The following is a 25120-nucleotide window of genomic DNA, read 5'->3' on the forward strand; positions in this document are numbered from 1 at the left end:
CATTTAAAATGTTAACACCATATTGCTCGATATCATCCATCAGTATTAAATGCAAATTAAATACTTGAGAGAGTTAGGATGCTTGCCAAGATTCTAAATCACGTTTCTGTGTTTTACGAGTTCTAACCGCCAGGCCACCTCGACGACTGCCAACACATAACCGACTAGCAACGCATTATACGATACGTTAGATACTGTCACTTACACAAAGAAGAAAAAAAATTAAGTCATTTTTCACGTTAAATTTTGGTAAATTCATTTTCATATATACAATGTATTAAATCGATTAGACATCGACATATATTCAGCGTATTATTATACATTTAACTCATATTATACATATCTATCCGTAAGCTTTTATTTGCTTTTAGTCACTATTTACTGCCTAAAATTTATTATAATTTTATTCATATACATTTTGTTGGTACAAATACAAAAAAAAAACCAATTTGAGAGCAATTCCATACATTACCTTTCTGAAGTCAAAATTCCCATCTGGACCGTTTATCGCGTTATTCAGTAACCGCATCGTTTAGTGCCGAGCGGATTTACCGTGGAATGTGACGGTACGCCGTTTACGGTCTGTTTTCAGGCTATTTAAATTATACAGTTGTGACCGACACGTAAATATTCAACCAGGAAATCAAATAAATTATCAGTTGTTTTTTTTCTTGTATTTATAAGCTACTTTGTTATAATACAAACAAGTTAGGTTCTATATATTTTTTTTTACTTAATTGTGATATATTTTTTAAATATAAGAATATCTTAATGTTCTCCACTTTTTTTTTTGTTGTGAATTTTAATAATATGTTTCCTAACCCATTTCTTTGATACCTAAGTAGACTAAAACAGCCTCACGCCTGTATCCCTCAAAATTGTATAATCATTTTTTGATACCGGTAATCATTAACTTTATTAGGATTTCTTCCTAACACAACAATTGAATGAAATGAGCTTAAATTGCAAAAAGTTATAATATAATTGAAATACAATTCTGTTCCGCCACATATAAAGAAATATCGGAAAATGGTGACCGTTTTTGATAAATAAAATGTTCTAAGTATTACTTTTTAAAAAAAGAACACTTTGTTAACCTTGTATCAGGTGGATGAAGATAGCAACTACATACCACATTCGGTAAACTAGGGGGTGAAAATGAAGTCTTAATAATTCATCAAAAACAACGTTGCTTCACCGGGAAGCGCTAACAAGGATTTAAATATTTAAAGCTACGAAACATCTGTTATTCGGAAAAAATTTAAAATACTTTGTTTTTTTAACAAGTGCCTTATTATAATTTTAACTTTAAAAAAAAGAGATTTCAGTCTAAAGTAAACAAAGGTTAAATACGATATTTTTTATTACAGTTTAATTATGTGGTTAAACTCTAATAAAAAGATTATCAGATTAATCCCTTATTGTCTAAATGTAAGAAATTTCACTTATTACAAGATATTTCTTAGTGTAAGACTCACAAGGAAGGAAAGCCATTGCAATTCACATTTTGCAACCAGCTTAAAGTGTAAAGAGAAGATCCCAGATAGAAACTTCACAAACTCCAAGATTTAATATTTCACTTCTGCTCTCGCGAGCTGCATAGTAATTTTCAGTTTGCTATTTTACTTTTTACATTAAGTTATTAAACTTTTATAGGAAGCTTCCTGGATAATAAACCGTAAAAATGCAGCTTACGAGAAAACTCTTACCATAAAGAACATTGGAGACCTTTTCTATTGTTTAAAACACTTCTGTAATTGCGCTACAAAAATAAGAACATAAATATAAAAAAAATATAAATCATATTTTGAATTTTCTTAAAACAATTTTGTCATGCTTAAATTAACAAATGCGCGGCGAATATTTGAAATGTAAGCCTTAATATATTTTTGACGTCCTTTTTAAATACAAACACGCGTGTTAGTAGCACATGTCAATAACAGAATAAAAATTTTACAGTTAATATTAAAAATTCATATTCTTTTAACAAATTATTCGAAAAAAATACTATTAATAGATATTAATAGATATTAATTTTCGGGTTTTTTGAGAATTCAATCATAAATGATTTTGAGAATGATTTTCAAAATCATCTATTTTGAAAAAAGAGGCCAGCTGAAATGCAGGTTCACAAGCCCAATATTTACATAAGGTAAAAAGATTTGTAACAAATTTACAAAATTTTTAGTTACAGCATTTCTCTAATTTGAAAAGCAGCGCTAACCTAATTTCTTAAAAGGCAACTTAATGAGCAAACTTTGATTGCTCGTAGAAAACACACGAAATTTCCTGCCTCTTCTTATGTACACAAGACAGTCAGAGCTGGTGATGAATGCAGGCAATTAAGTATGCTGAGCACATTTATTTAACAAAACTTGAAAAACGTAGCGTTACACTGCAAGAATTAACTTACTGAAATTAGAGATTTGAAATTAGCAAAAAATTTTCTCGTTCTCCCATAAAGGCATGTTTATTTAGTAACCAATTCATTATGAACTAATATGATAAACTACAAAAGGTAAAACAACGTTGGAAACCTATTGATTATTTAATTTGAAAGTTTAAATGGTAATTAAAGCGCGGCTTCAAATTCTATATAGAATTTGTATATGTACATAGTATTTTTACCTATTTATTCCCATTATTGTTATATTAAAAAATTATAACAACATAAATTTTATAATTTGAGATTACTTACTATGTTTATGTTCAATTAACTACTCGCCTCCGGCAGACCAATTAGACATAGGCAAAAGGTAATACTACTAATTTAGTCAGCGAAATGTTATATCTTATTTTCAATAATAATAGTAAAATTATTACATTAAATAAGATTCAAAGCATGAAGCTAGAAAATGCATTTATCTTAGATGCTTATAACGATAAGAATTGTTATTATCATTGTATTTTTTTATTACAAATAGGTACATATTTAATTATCTAGTTGTATACCAGAAACAGTTCTTTTACAGAAAAGACCAGCAGTAAAAGGCATGAAAATAATTCAGTTATGGAATAATTCAATTAAGCCACGAGCACTCGGCGAAACATCACAAAGTAGTATCTGTTATGAAGCCACACCTATGTATGTGCATATGAAAGTAACTTGCTCTATGCTTTAAGAAAATTGATTTAAAATAAAACTTACATATATGTGAACATAAACGTAATTTTTTTGTTTTTTTATGTAGATCATTATTTGGTACATGAATAGCCTCACTTAATTCTGATAATATGTTATTCTAAGTTGCCATAGAAAGTAATCAAAAAAAAGGAAACATCGATAATTAAAATTAACTGAATGCATTACAACGATGAACGACCTAATAAAATTTATAGTTTCAGAATATTTATCTATACTTCGTATTTATCATCTCAAAAATTTAAAGTCTTTGTAAAAGTAAGAAAGCATATATAGAAAGAATTTTAAAGATAAATTATATTTTCTTGTTTGCAGTTCCATCTATACTATAATATAATAAAGCGGAAGAGTTTGTTTGTTTGTTTGTTTGTTTGTTTGTTTGAACGCTAAGATCTCTGGATCTACTGATCCGATTTACATTGTTTTTGTTTTGTACGAAAGCTGCATTCTTCAGAAGTGCTATAGGCTATATAACATTACATTATACATATAAATTAATATATTTTAAAGTACTTTCTAATTTGACATGCAATTTATTCTGCCATGTTAATAACAACCGTCGCGTCGCTACGCAACCGTTACCGCGACATTTTGATATTCGTCCTTATGAAAATAAATATAATAGTCACTTTTAGCATTTTATCTAGATTGAAATTATAGTTTACTGTATAACATTCTAATAAATAATTAAGGAGATGTCACTGATTCCAAATGACCTAGCCTACGGGCGGCACAGTATGAGTATGACCGACGCGAACGGGCAGATGACGTTGACGGTTTTATAAATTTTCATACATTTTCGAACTATTGTTAATTTTTGTGTAAATATTTGCTGTTTATAATAAATTTAAACTACACTTTGATTCTCTTCTTATTTTATTTGATATTGCCCGCTAAAATTATCCTATTTAATATAGAAAAATGTTTAGTTATTGCATAGAGTCGATATCTATGTACGCGTGCACGGAAAACTTAAGGTACTTTTTCTATTATTAAGAATATCTATCCTTTAGTTACTTTTAATGCTTTTGTTGGTTCATTTCAATAACTCAGATATTTTTTTCTAATAATACGTCTCTGTTTATTATTCTTTTCGATTATTTAAGCTTATATTTTCTTACTAATTCTATTGAAAATTGAAAAAAAATCCATGAATATATTTAATAAATATTTTTATAGTTGAAGCAGGCGTAGCCGCGTCCGGGTCCGCTAGTTATATATATAGCTCGCTGATTGATGCTTATCTTATAATAAAGGATATTTAAAAATTAACACAAGAATTGAATTTACCACCATTTATGAAGTAAAGTGTCCATAACTATTATTAATATTAAACATCCAGGTCTACAGTTAAATTATCAACTATTATAAGAATAAAAAATATACCTATAACTAGTTGAGTACTACAAAACACAACAAGTCAATACTAAATTATTTCAAATTAACCATTCTCTAAATAAAAAGTGCTGTATTAATTTAACTACAAAATATAGAACGGGGCACATTGTTAGAACACCGTTGAATGAAAATGATTAATGGGTCGAACCTAATGTTGGGAATTGTTCGAGACTGATGATCCATGTACAAGTGCGCTATAAAAGTTTTATTTTTACGTTTTTTCGCACTTTACTTTGCCTACAAAGGCGCGCTCCCGATATTGCTAATTTAAATGTTCTACGTTTAAGAGCTTTCGTTATATAAAACGACCTATTTCAATGTAAATCGCAGCTGGAGCAGTAATCTTTCTCTTTTTATTTTAATGTTAAAGCCTCAAATATTTCTATAGCTTTGTATTGTTTGTGTATATATTTAAATTGTAATTGAAATTTTACTAGGGACCATTCATTCACCTACCAAACGAAGAAATTACCATTTTTTTTCAATGTAAGTAGCTATAATTGCCAATGTGTTTTGTACTTTAATAATATTATATTAGGTTAATCTTAAATAGTTCACAAAAGCGACATTTTAAATATTTTTAAAATTATTATTATGCTCTTAAACGAAAGACCTAATCATACATAATTTACACTGTTGCCTATAAAATAGTAGATAAGTTCAGTCAAATGAAGTAACTCATCAATTACTTAAGTACCTACTACAAACTACTTACAAACAGCCAAAAGCCAATGTCAATTTTTATTTTCGAGAAACTGTTTCTCTTTGTATATTTCCGTAATTCAAAAGCTCTGTTCAATATAGATATGTAGGTACTTCTATAAAGCCACATCAATTTTATCACCAAACCTTATGTTCGACACAGCCAATAAAGTAACATGTTCATCCCCGAATACGAACAGAAATCCCCGTAACATCTTGCTTATATTCTTATGTCTTGTTTTCTTACAACTTTGAGCATTCTCTTGCCTCACAACTTTGAAGATTTCCAAGGGGATTTCATAGAACTTACCTATAATATTCATTCCGCGTGCATCAATAAAATATAAAACATATAAGAAAAATAATAATTTCACGTCTTTTAAAATATGTTTACTAAATATTTTCGTTCTTTGAGAAAAATATTATTAGATGTTTTTATTTATATCTACCAAACCAAAAAAATAAGGTTTAAAAAAATACTAAATCTTTTACCGATAAATAGGCAACGAGGTTCATGGGTTTCCACAGAATTATTATTAAGTGTATAAAAATGTTTATATTTATAAGGTTCTATAGAAAATATAACTGGTATAGATTCCTATACAGTTATATTTTCTACAAATATTGGTAAAATTATTGACAAGTATGCCGATTGCTGACCTACCTTATGTTCTGGAATAAATATTTCCCATGGGACAGCTTATATAAATTTATTTAATAAATCTTTAATTTCCTACATGGTACCGTAAATAGGATCTACTTGATCGAACCATTGTGAACTTCTGTGAAGACCATTTATCTTAAAATTCCCTGGATGATAGCTCAAGCTTGATACCTCAAGCTTAAATTAACATAAAATACATACAAAAGAGAGATCTCTTAAATGAGTCCACGGGGATCCGAGGGATATGGAGATGTTCCGACACATCGGCACTGTAGACGGCGCGGGTGGCTGATCTTCTGATGTGCTTCTCGACGCTCTCGATACGTACCGGAGAGCCTGGACGACGGCACTAATGACGCAGAGCCACGTATGGGTCGTGCACAACCAGTCGATTTTGCAGCACATTTTGTGCCGCCGTGCCACTACCAGCCTCTTTAATAATGTAACATTAAATCGGTGTTTAAATTCAGAAAATCTTTCCGAAATAATGTTCAGTGATTGCAACTTCATTTGTTTATGGTCTTGATTTTACAAAAACTTTATATGAATATTTCATAACATGGCTTTTTTTAGGCCGTCATAGCACAGGGGCACAAGGGTTCGACTGTGAACGCAACAGTTGTTCGATTCTCACTCGGGGAAATGAAATATTTCATATATTTTTATAAAAATCATAACATGAAAGTGAGTGGTAATCAAAATATTATGGAAAATAATAATTTGTAACGATTTGTAAAATATATAAGCATGATAAGTGAAGATAGTTACGACTGCTTAAGATCTTAATGGACCTTTATTCTCTCAAGAGTCATTTCAGGTAAAAAGGCGAACTATCAAATTCTTAAATTTACTTACCTAAATATCTTTTATTAAATCTTTTTGCATTGTAGGTACTCTTGCACATTTGAAAATGATAGCAACTTTGACCCTGTAGCTTTAAGAGGATCACGACATTAAACCTACTTTTTCTTTCATACTATAAGCCATGATCTTAATAAACAGAGTAGAGCTTAGTACTTACAATGACGAATGAAATAACAATTACTCTTTCATGTGGTAATCACAAAAAGACTACAAAATCAATTTATACTAAGTATTTTATTTATTAATAAAAATGCATATGACATGACTACAATAATATTTGGGTTTCAATAATAATAATTGTAGTTTCTATAGAGTATAATAAATGTAACATTCAATGAAGTAACTTATTCTAGAGTAAAAGAGAATTTAAAAGGCAGTGTAAGATCCATTCTTAATTGCCATCAGTCCATAGTTGATTAGAATATTATAAAATAACTCATTCTTCTTCAACAAGCAGTAGCACCCTGTTCTTATCAACTCTAACATTTGGAGCACTTTTCAATTTTTTTATAAATTTATCAGCAATTCTATCATCAACCTCATCACCAGTAAACTCTGAATATTCAGATAGAACTTTCTTTTGTAGACGTTTAAATGGCAACTCATTGCCTTTTTTTTGTAAAAGTGATATAATAACTGAGTGCCAGTTAAATTTTCCGTTATTTTCTGGAGCCTCTTTTTCACCTAGAGCAACATTTTGGTCATGGAGGCAAATACTTTCATTTGCCTCAACTGCCTCACTCTCCATTTTAAGCTTTTTCTTGCTAGCTTTCACTTTTACTGTATCATTTTCTACATTTTCAACAACTTCTGGTGTTTCTAGTGTTGGTGCTGTGTCTTGCCTCTTGCGTTTCTTTTCTTTTAATTCACTGTCATGCCCATTTATATTTTCTTTGTTCTTTTTCTTTCCCTTTTTAGGTACATCTGCATCATTTATAACTTCCTCCGGAGGAACCTCTGCACTCTGTAACTCCGCTTCATACTTTCTACGTTTCTTTTCTTCTTTTCTTTGTTTCTTAGATAATTTTTTATTTTCCTCTTTTTCAGTTGGAATTTCATTATTGTCTTCAACAACAGCATTATTTTCCTCAGCCTCTTTATCTTCTTCGTGATTACCATTTTCTAATTTTTCATTTAAAATTTTCCTGTCTTGATCATTCTCATCTATAACTCCATTTTCTTTAGATTCGTCTGTTTTATCTTTTTTATTTTGATTTCTATTTTCAGCATTCATATTTGAAAGTTTAGTTAATTTAACAGAAATTAAGTCCCAAGCCTGGTCAATGTCTTTAGGGTTTGTTTTATGTCCACAGACATTTTTAACAAAGTTAATGAATTTTGGCTTCTTTCTAGGAGTGTTATTATGCTTACTGATTGTCTCAATAATCCTTAATACATTTCTAGAAGTATTTTTCTGTTCATCTAATACTGATTGTAACATTTCTACCCAAGCGTTTTGCTTCTTTTCACCCTTCTTTTCTTTTGCAGTAAAACCCTTGCCAGAGTAGCGTTCTTCTTCAGTAATACATTTTATATGAGCTTCATAGTCATTACCTCTGAAAATTATATTTTATGATATTACCGAAATGAATAATGATACCAATATAGAAAATAGATAAATGCACAATTTACAATATTAATTGGCTCATTCCTATAATTAAAGCAAAATATTCATTATTGAGGTCATTGTGGTGCAGTGACACAGTGTATGACTGTAAATGCAAAGATTGTGGGTTCAATTTCCACATAGGAAAATTAATTATTTAATATTGTTTGTGCCTCTCACACCAGCCAGCACCAACGGCTTGCAGCAATTGGCAGGAAGGGACATGATCGGAGGGCATGGTGCCCACTATCTTGCCATCCAGCACCCACCTACGGCACACTCATATAAATTAATCTAAAAGAATATACAGTTCAGCCGATATTGGTTATTTTAATTAGAACCCAACAAATATTTTCATTTCCTTGCTATGGTAACAAGATAAAAGTGTAAAGCATGGTGTAGTGTCTCATAAGCAGAGTCTTAACTGTACTATGTGAGGAAACAGTATAAGGATCAGCCTTACCTTTATTGCCTATGGAATACAAAGCATAGCTACTGTTTAAAGCAAAAATTATTTGAACACTTTTTAATTACTACGAAAACTTGTTTTATTTGTCTTTTCATATTCTTTTAATTGTACATGAATACAATTACTAGGAATGTGACTTTAACTTCCTATGATATTGTAATATTTGTGACTGTCAAGTCAAATAAATACTTACAAAAAGTCTTTAAAACAATCCATGCATGAGAGGTTAGGGTTTCTATTTCTGCATTTCGTTAAATAATGTTTTTCAACTTTCGGTTTTTGGACAGACTCCCCACAGTGGCCACAAGTAAAAACAACCATACTTTTATTTTATCACAAATTGAAATATATAAAGATAGTACAATAAGCCAATAGAGTAAATGAAAATATGCAAAAATCTGAAAAATAAACATTTATAAATAAAGATATATGACTTAAGACATGCCAACATTATATTATGGTTTTGTGTTTCCTAAGAAAAACTAATATTAATGTGAATTACTTACTTATAATTATACTTTTTTGATCAAAAATTTTCAAAACTACATAAAATTATTTAGCTTTTAGATACACGTGCTATTCAAAACACGCAATAAATCCCATCCGATTTTATTAAATGATATACGTCACTGTCAAATATCAACGTTATAATTAAACGGACGTTTAGAAACTATCATAGTAAATATAAAGAAGAAAATAGTTAATAGATGCCATCGTGGAGCAGCGGTACAAGGGTGTGACTTGTAACGCGGCGGTTGTGGGTTCGATTCCTACACGAGGAAGTGAAATATTTATTTACGTTTATATTTCCATTTCTTTGCTCTGGTGCTGAGGCAAAGCGCGGGGTTCAGTTCTGCCACTCAACACGCAATATCTGCAGAATTCGGCAGTAAGTGTTGGTATCTTAACACTAGGTTCCAAACTAAGGTACTAGGTTGAATTTTGAATTTGAATTTAAATATAGTGAATAATAAAATTACCATAAAACATAAATATTTACTTCAAATAATGTTTATTCAAAATATTAATGATTTATTAGTATATTATTTGTTGTTAACGTCTTTAGATGATCTATATTAAAAGACCTTTGCGTCTCGTAGAAAAGGATTAAAAATGAAAGGACGAAATCTTATCTATGTATCTACTATCAATTGTATATGTTTCTGTCATATTTGTTTATGTTTGACAGTTGCCATTTTTTAAGTTAAGTTTATTCAAGTTACGGTTTTCGGGTGTGTCCGTGTCCGGCACATTTTAATAAAATTTGTTTAGTACTTTTTAAAAATTAGACATTGTTTTTAGATTATGATTTTTGTATAAGAACATGAGCATGATGGTTAATTATAGTTTTATATTCTTAATAGTGATAATAAGTAAGTAAAGAATCAACTAATACAAAACATTTTAACATAAATATACTAGTATAATTCGATAAAAATAATTGCGAAATTTACAGCAATTACGGCTGCTGACTCTGCCTATAACGAAAATCCGCTAAATATTAATAGCATTACCAACAAACCGAAAGTAGAAGGTGAAGACGTCATTACTTGGTGTACTACATCAATAGCCGAACAAGAGAAATGTGAAAAACTTGCTAATGCTACTTTGATAGACAAAGGACTTATTGGTAAACATTACCTTGAGATAAAATGTAAAAGAGTAAGTTGTTATTACTACTACAAACATATATGTACAGCTATGCTTACTCCTAAACAAAAAGATTTAAATAATTAATTATTTTTAGGCATTTGATACTGAGGAATGTATGACATGGGTTGACAGACAAGAGGCTTCGCTGCTAGCTTTAGATGCAGGTGAAGTGTATGTTGCTGGACGTTTTCACTCTTTAGTACCTATTGTTCAAGAGGTAAGGAAATGTACTCTTACTAATGTTGAGGCTTTCACAGCGCAGTGGCACAGCTGCTGATTGTAAATGTGCTGTTTGTGCATTCAATTCCAACCCAAGTGAATAAACTATTTCCATTTTCCCACTCTGGTGAAAAACAAAGTGCCACATTGAGTTCCACCAATTATTAAACAATATGCAATATGTTAAAATATTGAAAAATAACTTTCTTTCAAACAGATATTGAACTCACTATTTTTTTTTATTTCCATACAACATTACATTTTTATTTGTCAAAGTATGAAAATTTTACATAAAGTTTGAGACAATCAAGTATTAGTATTGCAATTTAAAACTTTGTCTATTTGGAAATAAAATAAATAAAAAATAATTTACATTAGAGATGGAAAATAATATATTATTCTTATACAGCTTTTTACCTAGTATCAAGACACTCCATTTAGTGGAATTGTTGCAACTTTTCTTTCTTTTTTTATATACTATTATTGTTTTAAATACTTTTTACGTAGTAACGTAAGCTTTTAACTTTTAATGTAGCTCTACGGCCGGGGTGAGCCATACCAACTAGCAGTGGCAGTAATTAAAAAAGGAGGTTTATTACACATTCAACCTGGTATGGGCCTTCATGGTTTAAGAGATGTAAAAGCTTGTTTCCCAGGTGTTGGATCCTTAGCTGGATGGGTTATGCCTATACACACTGTAAGTTATTCAAATGCACAATAGTAATTTAAGAAGGCACATTTAAATAAATAATGTTATGCACATTAGGTAATAAATACAAATAAATTGTTGATAATTGTTAGAAAAGGAAGCTTTACTTTTTTTCATTATAGTTTTTAGGGTTAGGTTTTAGGTTTAGGGTTTTAGGTTTTCTACTTATCTTGCTATTATGAAAAAAGACTAATATGGATAGCAATTATTATTACAATGAATATGCATAACATTAAGTACTTAGTAATACCTACACACTACAAAAACAATGTATGTTTATCTTGGGTGAACCTAGAACTAAAACACTATTCTCTGTTATCTGAAACAAGAGTCAGAATATGACATTACTTATATTATACTTCAAACTTTCATATAATTTATATTTTATATAAATGTATTTTTAAGTCTATTTAGTCTTGTATCTTATTAATGTTCATTTTTTTCAGTTAATGCAAGAAGGTGGTCTTAAAATAACAGACTGCAATAATCATGTGAAATCAGCTATAGAATTCTTTGGTGAATCTTGTGCTCCAAATTCTTTAAAGGATATGTATAATCCTATTGGTGATAATTCTGACAAGTGAGTAATTTACTTGTTTCTTTTCCACTTCTATTTAAAAAAAAAGCCAGACAATAATAACGTTTTTAAAATTATTTTCCATACTAACGAAAGATTAATTATCTATATATATAAAATCGAAAGGTCACTCACTCATCACAAAATCTCAGAAACTACATGTGTGCTAGGAATCTTAAATTTTGCATAGGAGTTATTTATAGGACGTAGGTGCTCGCTAAGACGGGAATTTGCAATATTCGACTTCTAAGGGGTTGTTTTTGGGGTTGATAGTTTTTATGAAACTTAGAAAAAGGAGTCTCAAATTTTGCACGGGCGTCACTTATAGGACGTAGGTACTCATGGAGACAGATATTAATAGTAACGTAGTTCACGAAGGCGAAGCCGCGAGTGGGCCGCTAGTATTGTATAAAATGTTGCAACATCAATTTTTTTTTACTTTTGTAAAAAAAATTAATTTCTTTTTCTTGCTCTGTCCTGCAGGATAGGCAGAAGGACCTTGAGAACCTAGTTTTAAGACAGTTCCCCACCGCGCATTGTCTTGTTATCAGAGGGAAGAAATATAAATATTAAATAATACAATGACTTGATTTTTCTTATTCTAATGAATTAAATTTTTCAGACTATGCAAGTTATGTACCGGAGGGGCGGGCGTACGATGTACCCTCGCGGACCCCTACGCCGGGTACGAAGGGGCACTTAAGTGCTTAATCGCTAATGGAACCGGGGATATAGCATTTGTAAGGGATACTACCATACAACATACTCTTATGTCGAACAAGATTTTCGGTGAGTATTTTCTACTTTTACCTGTTTATACAGGAATGGAGTCGTCAGCGCCACTTTAAATGAAACCACAGTTTTAACTACTCTATAAAAGCCTAATATAATTCGGAAAAAAAATAATTCTCAAAAATGAAAAAGTTTTTTTTTCAAACAAAATAAATAATAAAATTATCGTTTTAAAATAAAACGCCATTTGTAAAGTATAACATAGGCACGCACACACTTAGCTGTCAAAGCGGCAACGTCGCATACGTATGTGTGCGTGACACGAAATACAGGTTTGGATAAAAAGCGCTGCTTCTTCCACCCTGTATATTTATATATTTGCTTTAATAAGATATTTTCAATATTAAATTATTATTATATGTATATATAATAATAAAAAATAATAAAAATAAATAAAATTGATGAAAGGAGTTTTTACATTTCCATTTTTTATAATTGCTTGTGCAAATTTTCTGATTAACATTATTAGAAAAAAACATGTATATATCACTGCTTTCCGTTTACTATTTTTTTTAAAGATATTTTATAATAAATAGTGGAATCCAACATTGCGTTTTACCTCCAATGAAAATCAACTCACAACCCACTGTGGTGTCTCTTATAGTCGTGGCAAAGCTTCTGACTGTAAAGACAACGGTTACCTTACGACAAAGCGTGGAGTTCCGCCTATCAACATGCATTGTCCCCAAAATTAGGCGAAATGTAGAAGAAGAAGTGCCGTACCCTTTACAGGTAGTTGCCTACCGTATACAGTGTGAAGCTTAAAAAAACGAATAATTTTTATAGGTGGTATAACCCAAGACAACTTTGAACTGCTCTGTCGAGATGGTTCACGTAGGCCCATCCAGGAATGGGAACAATGCAACTGGGGTGTGGTTCCAGCAGATGCCGTCGTTACTAGCTCCGCTGCGACTACGGAACAAAGGGAAAGGTAGTTTTAAATGACCTTTTTCTGTATAATGATAATTGTGGTAATTGAAAAGTTGGTTCTTTACTGTAAGTATATATTCAGGCACACTTATCTAGGCCACACTCAATTAATTGACAAACTACTAACACGTCTATTATTGATGGTGGCTCTCGTAATAATGATGTCATGCACAAGATTGTGTGTCTATTTATAATAAAATCAATTTCATGCTGTATCCCGCACACAGCAGGTGGGCAGAGGAACCCTAGTGTTAAGACACTGTTCCCCACTTTCCGCCGAATTCTGGATTGCGTGTTGAGTGGCGGAACTCAACGCCGCGTTTTTGCCTCGACACCAGAGCGAAGAAATAGAAATATAAATTTAAATAAATATTTTATCTCCTCGATGAGAGTGGGCATCGAACCCACAACCAATCGGTTTTACAGTCACACTTTGTGCCCCTGCGCCATCTAGTATACTAGTTATAATAGTCAATGTTTATACAGTAAAGTTAACGATGAGTGATCTCCCTGAAGTTAGGCTTTCTGAATAGGCCATACTGTACTTGTGCTCTGCTAGTAGATTAGGTGGGCGATCTAAATTACACGATTTTACAATATTCTCAAGTTTGACGGTAGACCTAAAAAATGTTTTTGCGACATTATGTTTCGATATTCTTGGCTTTACTGGAATATAATACACATCTTTTCAAACTCAAATTATATTATAAAACTTTAACTCATTTTTTAAACTACTGTTACATACTCACAAAATATTCAAAATTATTACAGATACCAAAACCTACTAGTAAAAATATTAGAACTGTATGGGGAACCAAATCCTCTCAATAATAATTCAAATCGAACCAGCGACTACCAAGCTCGAGACCTTTACGGTAACATCCTAACTTCTACCACTGAACGAGCCCGGTACAATGAATGGAATGTAAATAATAGACGCGAGTATACTGAAAGAGGCGAGAATACTTACAATAATGCAAGGTTTGTATTGCTTTCTTTTTTTTATTGATTGAAACTGTTGTTAAAAACTGTTACTTGATGTTTTAAGCCTACACATCTCGCGTATTATTCAGTTTTTTATAGATTCACGCTTTACGCCGGATATAGCAGGGAACACAGAGGGAACCTAGTGTTAAGACACTGTTCCCTTCTTACCACCTAAATTTTGTGAAATTGTAAGAAATTGAATAGTGGTACTCAAAACCAAGCTTTGTCATGTTACCAGAACGAGGAAATTACATTAATTAATTCGCCCGAATGGAAAGAGTACAAGACATGGCCAGATTGGGGGTGGGTCAGCTGGGGCAGCTATACGGGACCACATGACTCATCTTTTTCGGTTTATTTCATATAATAATTATCCATGTAGCTATTTTTAGCTTTGTTTTCGATTTCCTGTTGTTTCGGAACAATGCGTTTTGGGTGGTGGTCTCCAATGCTGCTCTCCTCGCCAATTATTACACAAAGAGGGGACGTACTAGTACGTCCTAACATTGCGTGTTCGAGTTCGTGGTCGCTACATGGGCTCCGTCTTGAAATAATTTACTATTTTTGATATCTTTTATGTGTGAGCAATAAATATTTTATATAAAATGATTCCTATGATTCAAAAATGAATGGGACCCACACTCCATCGTTGACCTGGGGCCCTCACAGATCTAAATCCGGCTCCGATTTTACTCCACGACAGCCTAATTATATAGATTATTCATTAACATACCGTCTCTTGTCATATGGTATAAAGGATTTTTTAAAAGTTATGTATTTTATATTGTAATTGTTATTTCACTATTTTTAACAACATAAGAGTGGACTAAGTTAGAAACTAAAATAATAAAGCTAAAATTTAGTTTTTATTACAGTGCGTCACCATTTCGATCTAGAACTGATTCTTTGGGCAGGCCTATAGAATTACCATTCAAGTTATTTAATTCTGAGGGCACTACGGACTTATTGTTTCAGGTACAACTAAAATTGTTTTTTTTTTGTTTAATAATATAAGCTTACTCATAATTTTAACATTTTTTAAGTGTTATTCCACACTTAGGAAAAAATATACTTATTAAGTAAACATAGTAACACATATAAAAATTTGAACATAGCGTTAGATTTGAACCCATGCTTTTTAGAAACTTTCCAAGCTCTCTGACCGCTAAGTCATACATTCTCATCAAGGTACATTGAAATTCTTATATGCTGGTTACAACTTATTTATTTTGTTATTTTCAATTTCTTTAATCTATATATCTTCTAGACAATAAATAGTTTTGGCTATACTTACAGGATGCGACAATAAATTTCCGTATACTAAAAGAAGAGGAACAATCAGCTGATCACATTCTAACTACAAGGGATTCACCAATAAGCTCCCAATCGGAAAAAGCCGTGCTTGGCATCAGGGACTGTCCGGTGAAAAGAGCTGTACTATGTGTCACCAGTGACCAGGAAATGGACAAATGTGTCAAAATGAGGGTAGGTTATATTTAGTTCTTTCGATGTTATTTTTAAATTGTCTTGCCTTAAATAGCAGAGACCATAATTAAAAATATTATATGTTAAGAAATTTTATGTTTAGAAACACTACTCTTTTGCTTCTTTTATTTCCTATTCCTTAATGTCACCTATATGTGATAGCCATTTTAGCGAAAAAATCGGCTGCAGGACATTTCTTTTTTCAGCTTCACGCTATATCCCGCACACAAAAGGGTAGACAAAGGAGAACCTAGTGTTAAGAAGCTCCGTTTACCAATTTCCACCAATATTTGAACACCATGTTTATCTTAAAAAGTTTGTCACCAATATTTGTCACCAATATTAGGTGACAAACTTTTTAAGATAAACATACAATAAAGAATATATGCATAAAAGTTGATTTCCAATTCTAGGTAGCACTGAAAGCCGCTTACCTCTCCCCACGTCTAGTTTGCTGGCGCGCGCACAGCACGCGGCACTGCGAGCGGGCGGTCGCCGACGGTACTTGCGATTTTGCGGTGCTAGACGCCGCGGACATGTTGCACGCGGCGTACAAATACCGCCTTGTGCCCTTTATGCAGGAGGTATACAAGAATTATCTGATTATTTATTATGTTTATAATTAACTAGCGGACGCGCGCAGCTTCGCTTGCGTATTTAAGGGTGAATTCTAATAACCCATGAAACATGTGTTTAATGAAATATTTTTAAGAGTCTAAATTTCAAATTTTATAAAAATCAGTGGCGATTTAAATATTTTTCCATACAAACTTTCAACCCCTTATTTGCACCCTTAGGGGGTGAATTCTAGAAAACCATGAAACATATGTTCAATTAAATATTTTTAAGAGTCTAAATATCAAATTTTATAAAAATCGGTGGCGATTTAAGAATTTTCCCATACAAACTTTCAACCCCTTATTTGCACCCTTAGGGGGTGAATTCTAGAAAACTATGAAACATATGTTCAATTAAATATTTTTAAGGGTCTAAATATCAAATTTTATAAAAATCGGTGGCGATTTAAGAATTTTCCCATACAAACTTTCAACCCCTTATTCGCACCCTTAGGGGGTGAATTCTAGAAAACCATGAAACATGTGTTTAATTATATACGTTTAAGAGTCTGAATTTCAAATTTTATAAAAATCGGTGCCGATTAAAATTTTTTTCCATACAAACTTTGAACCCCTATATCACCCCTTTAGGGTTAAAATTTTTCAAAATCCCTTCTTAGTGGATGTCCAGATTACGAGAGTAAACTTTTGTCCAAATTTCACGTTTCTACGCACAGCGGTTAAGGCTGTGCGTGCGTCTTACCTCAGTCAGTGAGGACAAGTCCTTTTATACAGGGTGGAATTGACGGCACCACTTTAAATGAAACCACAGTTTTAACTACTCTATAAAAGCCTAATATAATTCAGAAAAAAAATAATTCCCAAAAATGAAAAAGTTATTTTTTCAAACAAAATAAATAATAAAATAATCGGTTTAAAAAAAACGCCATTTGTAAAGTGTTATATTATCACTCACACACTTACCTGTCGGCGCGGCAACGTCGCACACGCTTCATTCAAGAAATCGAGTCGCAGCAACTAGCGTAGGTATGTAGGCAACGGCGGCGAGCTGATGTTAAATTAACGCAACACTTAGGAATACACTTTACACACACTTTTATTGAATTATTTCTATTAGGTTTTTAATTTTACTTTTGTTGCACTACAAACACATTTTTTATGTTCCCGTTTTAAACTAACACTCATTTTTAACATGTTTACAAAATTATTACAATAATAGCATTTTTTTCACTTTTTTTAACAATAAATATTACATTTTCTGTCCACATTACATTCAGCTCGATAATGACCCATATTATTACACTTGAAACATTTAATATTTCTTTTAATTGTAGCATTTCTTTTTACAATAAATACAGATGATGATGACACAATTTCCCCCCGTAGTAGTATTATGGTTTGGAACTTCCAAGCATTCCAATTTTTTACTCCTTCCAGTTTTATTACTGTGCTGTTTCCTTTCCATTGTGATTGTTTATTTTGCTTGTTTTTCTTTTTTATTCCTTCCCGGCAACTTAACCTCCAAATTTCAATACCAACGCCGAAGCGTCGCGTGAAGTAACGCTGTTTTAATCTCGCCAGTATTTCTAATTTTCTACGATTGATGCAATCTTCTTTATTATTGTTACGACGTGGTCTGGGCCCATAACCCGTTGTATTTATATGGTTTAGTAAACAGCATTCAGCTATAGTCCGACCCAACTACTATTGCGCAGAATGTACGCGCCGCACCGATTCTATGGGAATCCCCGGTAATCGGTGCGGCGTGAGCGGTGTCTTTGTACAGATAACAAAATTCATTTTTAATATTGATTGATTGTGCAATATAACACTATAATTCATAATAAATGTAGATTATACTTTTTACGCATGATTTGATATTAAAATAATTAATAAAATTATCAATACTATTTACAAATAATTACTAAATATTAATTTATTTCGTATTGAGTTTTCGCAGGTCCTCGTGTAACATTATAAAACTCGTTTAATATTTAATTTTTATACGATTTTCTATCAAAATAATCATACAAATATAAATAATAATGAAAATCTTAATAAAAAATTTAATAGAATATTCGATAAGTATTTTAGTTAATGGCAACTATTACAATGTTTTTAATTATCTGTGTGAGGACAGAACTTAGCCGCGGAACGGCTAAGTTCTGTTGTATTTACATTATTTTGTTCGACTTTATACGATGAATAATTATTAAGTGTTTTAAGTGTTTATTTGGATGTTGTTTAATATTAATTTTATCATTAATCGGATTTCTAAAATCGTGATGAATGTTTCGTGATCGTGATGATGTGATTACTGATTATTTTTCTCAAATGTGAAACTATTGTGTCAGTATTTGAGTGTACTATCAAAGCATACATTTTTTTAAGACATTTCAAACAAATGTTGAGTTTTTAATATTACTTATGATGTAAATATTAGTGATAGTAAAAGGAGAATGCGACAACGACGATGTAAAACTAATGTTAAATGTAAGTACCTATCTATCGTAGTTCAATATCATTTTGTGTTAAAAATTTTGAATATAACTTTGTGGGTGGTTCAATAACCATGCAGTATTTCTAAATAATTTCATAATAAAGGTGATATAATAAATTGACTTAAAGTAGGATTTTGTTAAACAATTTTAATAAGAGGTTTGAACGTTATTTAGATTTATAATAAATAGGTAATTGCGTGAAAAAGAACGCGAGATATCGTTCTTTCTCGTTCGGTTTTGTTTTGACGAATGAAAAGTAGAAGTTTGGCAACGCTTAGTAGTATTTTTGTAGTAGTATGTGTATGTGTGCGTCACACGAAATACAGGTATGGAGAAAAATCGTGAAATGAAAAAAAAATCCTACGTCCAAACTGTTGAGGCATCTTGATTAATTTCTTTAGCTTCGGGTTTGAAATTTTTTACCCTATATGCAGTTTCAATTAAAGAAGCGCAGCCTCTTCCACCCTGTATATATAGATATTGATAAGATACTGTCGTCTAATTTTTAACCGACTTCTGTAAGAAAAGGAGGTTATCAATTCGACTGTTTTTTTAAACCACCTATACCAGAACACAAATAACCTATACCAGAACAGTGAAATGAAAATAAATGAATGATTTAATTATTTTCATTTCTCTGATACTCTTCTCTGATACACAGCGCGGCGTTCAATTCCGCCACTCATCACCCAATATCTCGAATATTGAATGATGCGTGGGTAACAGAGTTACTTTACACTAATTTCCCTTCACCTACCGTGCTATGTGCGTAAAGCTAAAAAAAATTTTCGCAGGTATACTCAAGCGGCAACAATTGGTATTATGCGGTCGCCGTAGCAAAAGAACAAGATGCTGATACAGATTTGACATATTTGCGTGGTAAAAACACATGCCACACTGGTATCGGCATGGCCGCCGGTTGGGTGTATCCACTCGCTTATTTAATATCTAATGGATGGATACGGTAAGAAGATTTATAATACAATATTTTTTGAAAAACTTGTAGAAATTGAACATAGTGGGTTTTGAACCCGCGCTATTTAAAAGACCGTCTAACTCCTTTGATCACTAAGCTATGCGTTCTTCAAGATACAACGAAATTCTTTTTATACACCTTATTGCTACTTCTTATTTATATATTTTTATTTCATTTCCCATGAACAGAGCCTAGCGTTAAGTTATTAATTTCGCTTTCCGCTCGAATTACGAATGTTGCGTGTCGCTTAATGCAGCGTTTTCTTACTGGAGTGAGTAAATGAAAATAATGTATTACCTTGAATGTTAAATCAGATCATACGGCTGCGACGGCGCGCACGCGGCCGCGCAGTACTTCGCAAAGTCGTGCGCGCCCGGCGCTCTCAGCAGCGAGTATGTGGATGCGGGCACCGTGCCGCACGACAACCTGTGCCACCTCTGCCAGGGCGCTTCCTATCGGTGAGTGTGTGACAGACTTATATCAACTTCATTGCAATGTTTGTTATGTATATCATAAAAACAATAATAATAATAACTTTATTTAAACACTTAAGTACAATGCAATTAAAAAGTGGTAGCAGTGGCCTAAATTAATAAAGAATATTTTGTATTAAAACTTCGACTTCGATAAGTTCGACTTGTCTGTGTATGTGTGTATCTGTATAACTCTCTGTGGCTTCGTAGCTCCTAAACAAATAAAACCATTTTTATTTATTTTTAAAGTGACTTATTCAACTGTTCTTAGCCATGATTCGAAAAATATTGTTTTATCGTTTGTACATTATCAGCTCCATCTAGTTGTTCGTTTAGTTTTTGACTCTGTGTCGGAGGTTTTAATTATTAATAATTATCCACAGTCGTTGCCGACGCGACGCGAGCGAGGACTACTACGGGCACGTGGGCGCGCTGCGCTGCATGGTGGAGGGCGGCGGCGACGTGGCCTTCGTGCGCCACACCGCGCCCGCAGAAGTGTCCGGAGGGCGGCGCCGCGAGTGGTGGGCGCGCGACCTGCTGCCCGACGACCTACAGCTGCTGTGTCCCGACGGTAAGTGACGCACGCATGCATAATGTGCGCCAAAATCTACACCGTAAAGGGCTAAAGAATTTACAAAGTGTAATATAAAAAAAAGCAGCCAACACTTGTAAGATTTATTTATTAAATAAAAACCAATCTGATTAATGATAATTAATAATTCAATTCGATTTCCATTTAGGTACTCGAGCCAAGATGCACGAATACAAGCGCTGCAACCTCGGTAAAGTCCCAGGCTCAGTTCTGATGGGGCGTGCTAACCACTCTGAGTTAGATACCTTTTCTAACCTCATGGTGTATGCTCAACAGTTGTATGGTGCTACTACTTCAGATGAATTTAGGTTAGTAGATTGACTTCTTGAAAAGATGGACAAAGGGAATCAGGTGCTAAGACCCTCTGTTTTCCACTCACTTTACGCCCAATTTTTGAGGCATTGTGTGTAAAGTGGTGGAACTTAACGCCGCACTTTGTTTTGTTACCAGAAGAAAATATTTATTTCATTTTCCCAGAGGGAGTTCAACCCACAAACAGCCGTGTGTTTACGGTCTGATGCTGTGTGGCTACGCGTCGTGGCGTATTCAAAACATTATTTTTAATATAAACTTATTATTTTACAATTATATTTTTTATTTCAGCTTCAGTATGTTCCTCTCGCAAGCTCCATACGCAGATCTCATATTCAGTGATGCGGCGGTCCGTCTAAAACCACTTCCACACAGCAAACGTTCTGCCGAGTTTGTATCCGGCGAGGCGTTAACACGCGCGGCTCGTATTGTATCGTGTGACGCGCCACAATCGCTATACTATATAGCGTCTGATCCCGACTTCTTGTCTATAGGATATAGGAATGGTTTTGTGGGACATGTGTTAGCTACAGCTTTATTTATATTGGCTTTGTTTAGATAATATTAATTTTTTAGTAAGTTTATAATTGATTAGAAATTTAAGCATTGCACAATAACTATTCCAGTTACGGATTTTAATTGATATTATGTAATGGATCGTTTTTCTATATATTGTGTAACTTAGATAGTAAGTAGTAGAAACTTAATTTTAATCATAAGAAAATATTCCGTCCATCCAAGTGCCTGATGTTAAAAGTACTTTGTTTACATGTTTATTTTTATAAGTCCAGTTAATTTTACACTTTTACTTTATAATTAATATAATTATCTTACTTAACAAATTATATTTTATATTCTTTAAATGAATCTCATTTTTTATATTTTGTATACTATTTTACCTATGTTTTATAGTCAAATAGAATTAAATAAATGTTGTGTGTGACACACGACACTTAATGTCCAACGTAACTGACTGTAGACTCTCCATTAGACTGTACATGACAATGGGTTAGTATTTCAACAATTAATGTGATGATATAATATATAGCATATATCAAAATACAAACTCTTCAGCTAAAATTTAAGATTATATTGTGTTTGTATTTTTGATCGTTATAATCCGTCCAAATATAATTCATTCTGTGACAGCTAGGTTTTATAAGTTTTAAATAAAACATTTTTATAAAATAGTTAATTAATTTTATTTTACCCATTTATTGATAAAATTGTCTATGATCAAAACATTGTAAATCTGTAGGTAGAGAATCAAAAGACTTCATAATGTTTCGTAAATCAGTCCTTCTGCATATGTCTCTTACTGCTTGTGTTTCATTTTGACCATCTTTGGAAACTCTACTAGAATGTTCCCTCCATTTTCCAAAAATACAATTAGTTTTAGCTATTTCTATATTTACAAATGGTACTAATATATTACACTTTGGTGTATGTCTAGCACATAATAATAATGCTTTAAATGATAAATAACGAAAATGATTTATACAATAAATAAAATTAAACTCTTTAGGTTTGTTATGGCATAAGGTTTCTATAATATTGTTACAAAGTTTTACAGTCACTTTTTTCTTGTAAACTGGCAAATATTGTACTATATCTTTTTCATCACACTGTATAGCCAGTATACAACAAAATTTGTTAGCTGAAAGGCATAATGTGATAAATACCTGATTCCATACATGGTCTTCATTGTTGTGGTAAAAATTGAAAATATGTCTATTCAAATTAATTCCAGATTGACCAATTCTATTTTCTAAAAATGTTTCTAAGTCTGCAATGGCTGCTGAAAAATATATTTTAAACCACACTTGTCCTGCAAATGCAGTGTTAATTCTGCTTACATGTAAATTGGAAGTATTATAGCTATATCCTAGAAATGGAAATTCTTGGGTGCATTTAACTGTTGGATGAGGGAAATTAACTAATGTTTTATCAAAATTTATATTCTTATAATTTGATAGGGCCTGAAGAAATAAATGAGCATCTTCTAATGAATCAGTTACAAATAAATAATCATCAACAACTCTTATGAATAATTTAACTGATTGTTCTACATCTTGAGTCAGTTCTGAAAAGTAAATTTCATCAAAATATGTATAGTATAATTCAGATAGAGCTGGGGAATATTTATATCCTTGTACTAAACCTTTTCTCCATTTGTATATAGTAGAGCCAGCTCGAATCAATAGTGGTTGTGACAACTCAGACATTAATTCTTTATAACTTTGTAAATATTTTTTCTTTAAATATAATGGCATATCTTTCTTTTGAAATATTAGATGCCTCTCATCTATAATCTTTAAAAGTTTTGCTTTGTCAATCGATCCAAATGCATTACTAAGATCTGTCTTAACAAAATACAGAGGTGGGTTATTTTTTTTTAGCCATTTTGTATATAAATGTTTGTACTGATTTTCAATTTTATCTTGAACTTTTCCATTTAGTAATTGAATAAAATGCAATCTGTCTTTAATTTTATACTTTTCACATTGATTAGATAAGTCATTTTTGTAACATACAATTGGCCTGTATTGATGATTTGTTTTCAACACAAGATGTAGCTTTGGTATATTCCTTTTAAATATTTTGGATTTGAATTGTTTAATACTACTTTTTACATTACAAACCTTTTTCTTAACACAGTGCGACTCAAATCTTCTAATTACCTTCATAATGACCATGTCTGATATTTTCTTATCATAGTAAGCTTGCCACTGATTTTTCCAAAAGAAATATAATCTATTCTCATTAGCGTCGACTTTGCATGTTGTAACAAAGAAATTTAATGTAATTATTGCAGATAGTAAATTTTTAAAAATCCAATATAGTATATTGCAAATAATTTTATAAGCCACTGAGGAAGCTACCGAGTTCCAAGGAAATGTGTGTATATTCCATTGTTTAATAATATCATCAAATTGTATATATTGCCGATTCATAGTAAATATTATTAATTGTACACATTTTTTAAATATTTTCTTATTATGGATAGTATTATAGAACTTATACGGAATAATATCCGTAAGTGCGTTCATGCAACTCATAAATACGTCATATTTATTTACAGCGCGTAAATTCCCTTGTTTATTTACCTGCACGGCCAAAAATTCTTTAAAATCTTGCTTGCTACAGCATTTAATATTATATCTCAAATCTGTTAATATTTTTAATATCTCAGGAGGAGTGTTTTGTAGTAAATCCTTGTCACCAATCACTTGTTCAACAAAAATATCTTCATTTCCACTTTGCAATAACTTAACATTAAAAATGTTATTCAATGACCTCACATTTTGTTTATTTGTAAAATATTGGGCAAAACAAACTGGAGAAAACATAATTAATGATTAAAGTGTTAAACTCAAGGCATTGCAAGAGAAAGGCATTTTACATTTTGAGTATTTGGGCTTTGGCACCCCTTGTACCACCCTATACTGTATTCAATTTTCAAATTTTGCGGCGACTTGTATAAACTTGTC

At 31.9% G+C, this 25120-nt stretch overlaps 3 protein-coding genes across 4 annotated transcripts; 1 reads left to right on the forward strand and 2 right to left on the reverse strand.

Moving 5' to 3' along the window:
- Positions 1 to 6985: 6985 nt before the first annotated feature.
- LOC146528352 (uncharacterized) lies at positions 6986 to 9507 on the reverse strand. 2 transcript variants are annotated; one of them, XM_085203091.1, is made up of 3 exons: positions 9352 to 9507; positions 9039 to 9243; positions 6986 to 8326 (listed from the first exon to the last, which is right to left on the reverse strand). In XM_085203091.1, exons 2-3 carry the CDS (start codon positions 9164 to 9166, stop codon positions 7207 to 7209), a joined length of 1248 nt encoding a protein of 415 aa, XP_085059217.1. In that variant the 5' UTR covers positions 9167 to 9243; positions 9352 to 9507; the 3' UTR covers positions 6986 to 7206. The 2 variants fall into 2 exon arrangements, with proteins under 2 accessions (XP_085059217.1, XP_085059218.1); XM_085203092.1 differs by having other exon boundaries at positions 9039 to 9185; positions 9352 to 9499.
- A 513-nt stretch (positions 9508 to 10020) lies between these two features.
- Positions 10021 to 22819, forward strand: Tsf2 (transferrin 2). Its single transcript, XM_085203082.1, has 16 exons — positions 10021 to 10218; positions 10302 to 10507; positions 10593 to 10715; positions 11253 to 11414; positions 11873 to 12006; positions 12626 to 12792; positions 13582 to 13726; positions 14497 to 14706; positions 15588 to 15687; positions 16009 to 16197; positions 16611 to 16781; positions 20071 to 20240; positions 20567 to 20710; positions 21109 to 21296; positions 21466 to 21625; positions 21921 to 22819. The coding sequence occupies exons 1-16, from the start codon at positions 10170 to 10172 to the stop codon at positions 22189 to 22191; spliced, it is 2589 nt and encodes an 862-aa protein (XP_085059208.1). The 5' UTR covers positions 10021 to 10169; the 3' UTR covers positions 22192 to 22819.
- On the reverse strand, positions 22807 to 24979 carry LOC146528354 (telomerase reverse transcriptase-like). Its single transcript, XM_085203088.1, has one exon. It carries the CDS (start codon positions 24977 to 24979, stop codon positions 22844 to 22846), a length of 2136 nt encoding a protein of 711 aa, XP_085059214.1. The 3' UTR covers positions 22807 to 22843.
- Between the last annotated feature and the right edge of the window lie 141 nt (positions 24980 to 25120).

The sequence above is a fragment of the Heliconius melpomene genome, chromosome 19, assembly GCF_056956725.1.
Source record: "Heliconius melpomene rosina isolate 202511_hmr_F chromosome 19, ASM5695672v1, whole genome shotgun sequence".
NCBI lineage: Eukaryota > Metazoa > Arthropoda > Insecta > Lepidoptera > Nymphalidae > Heliconius > Heliconius melpomene.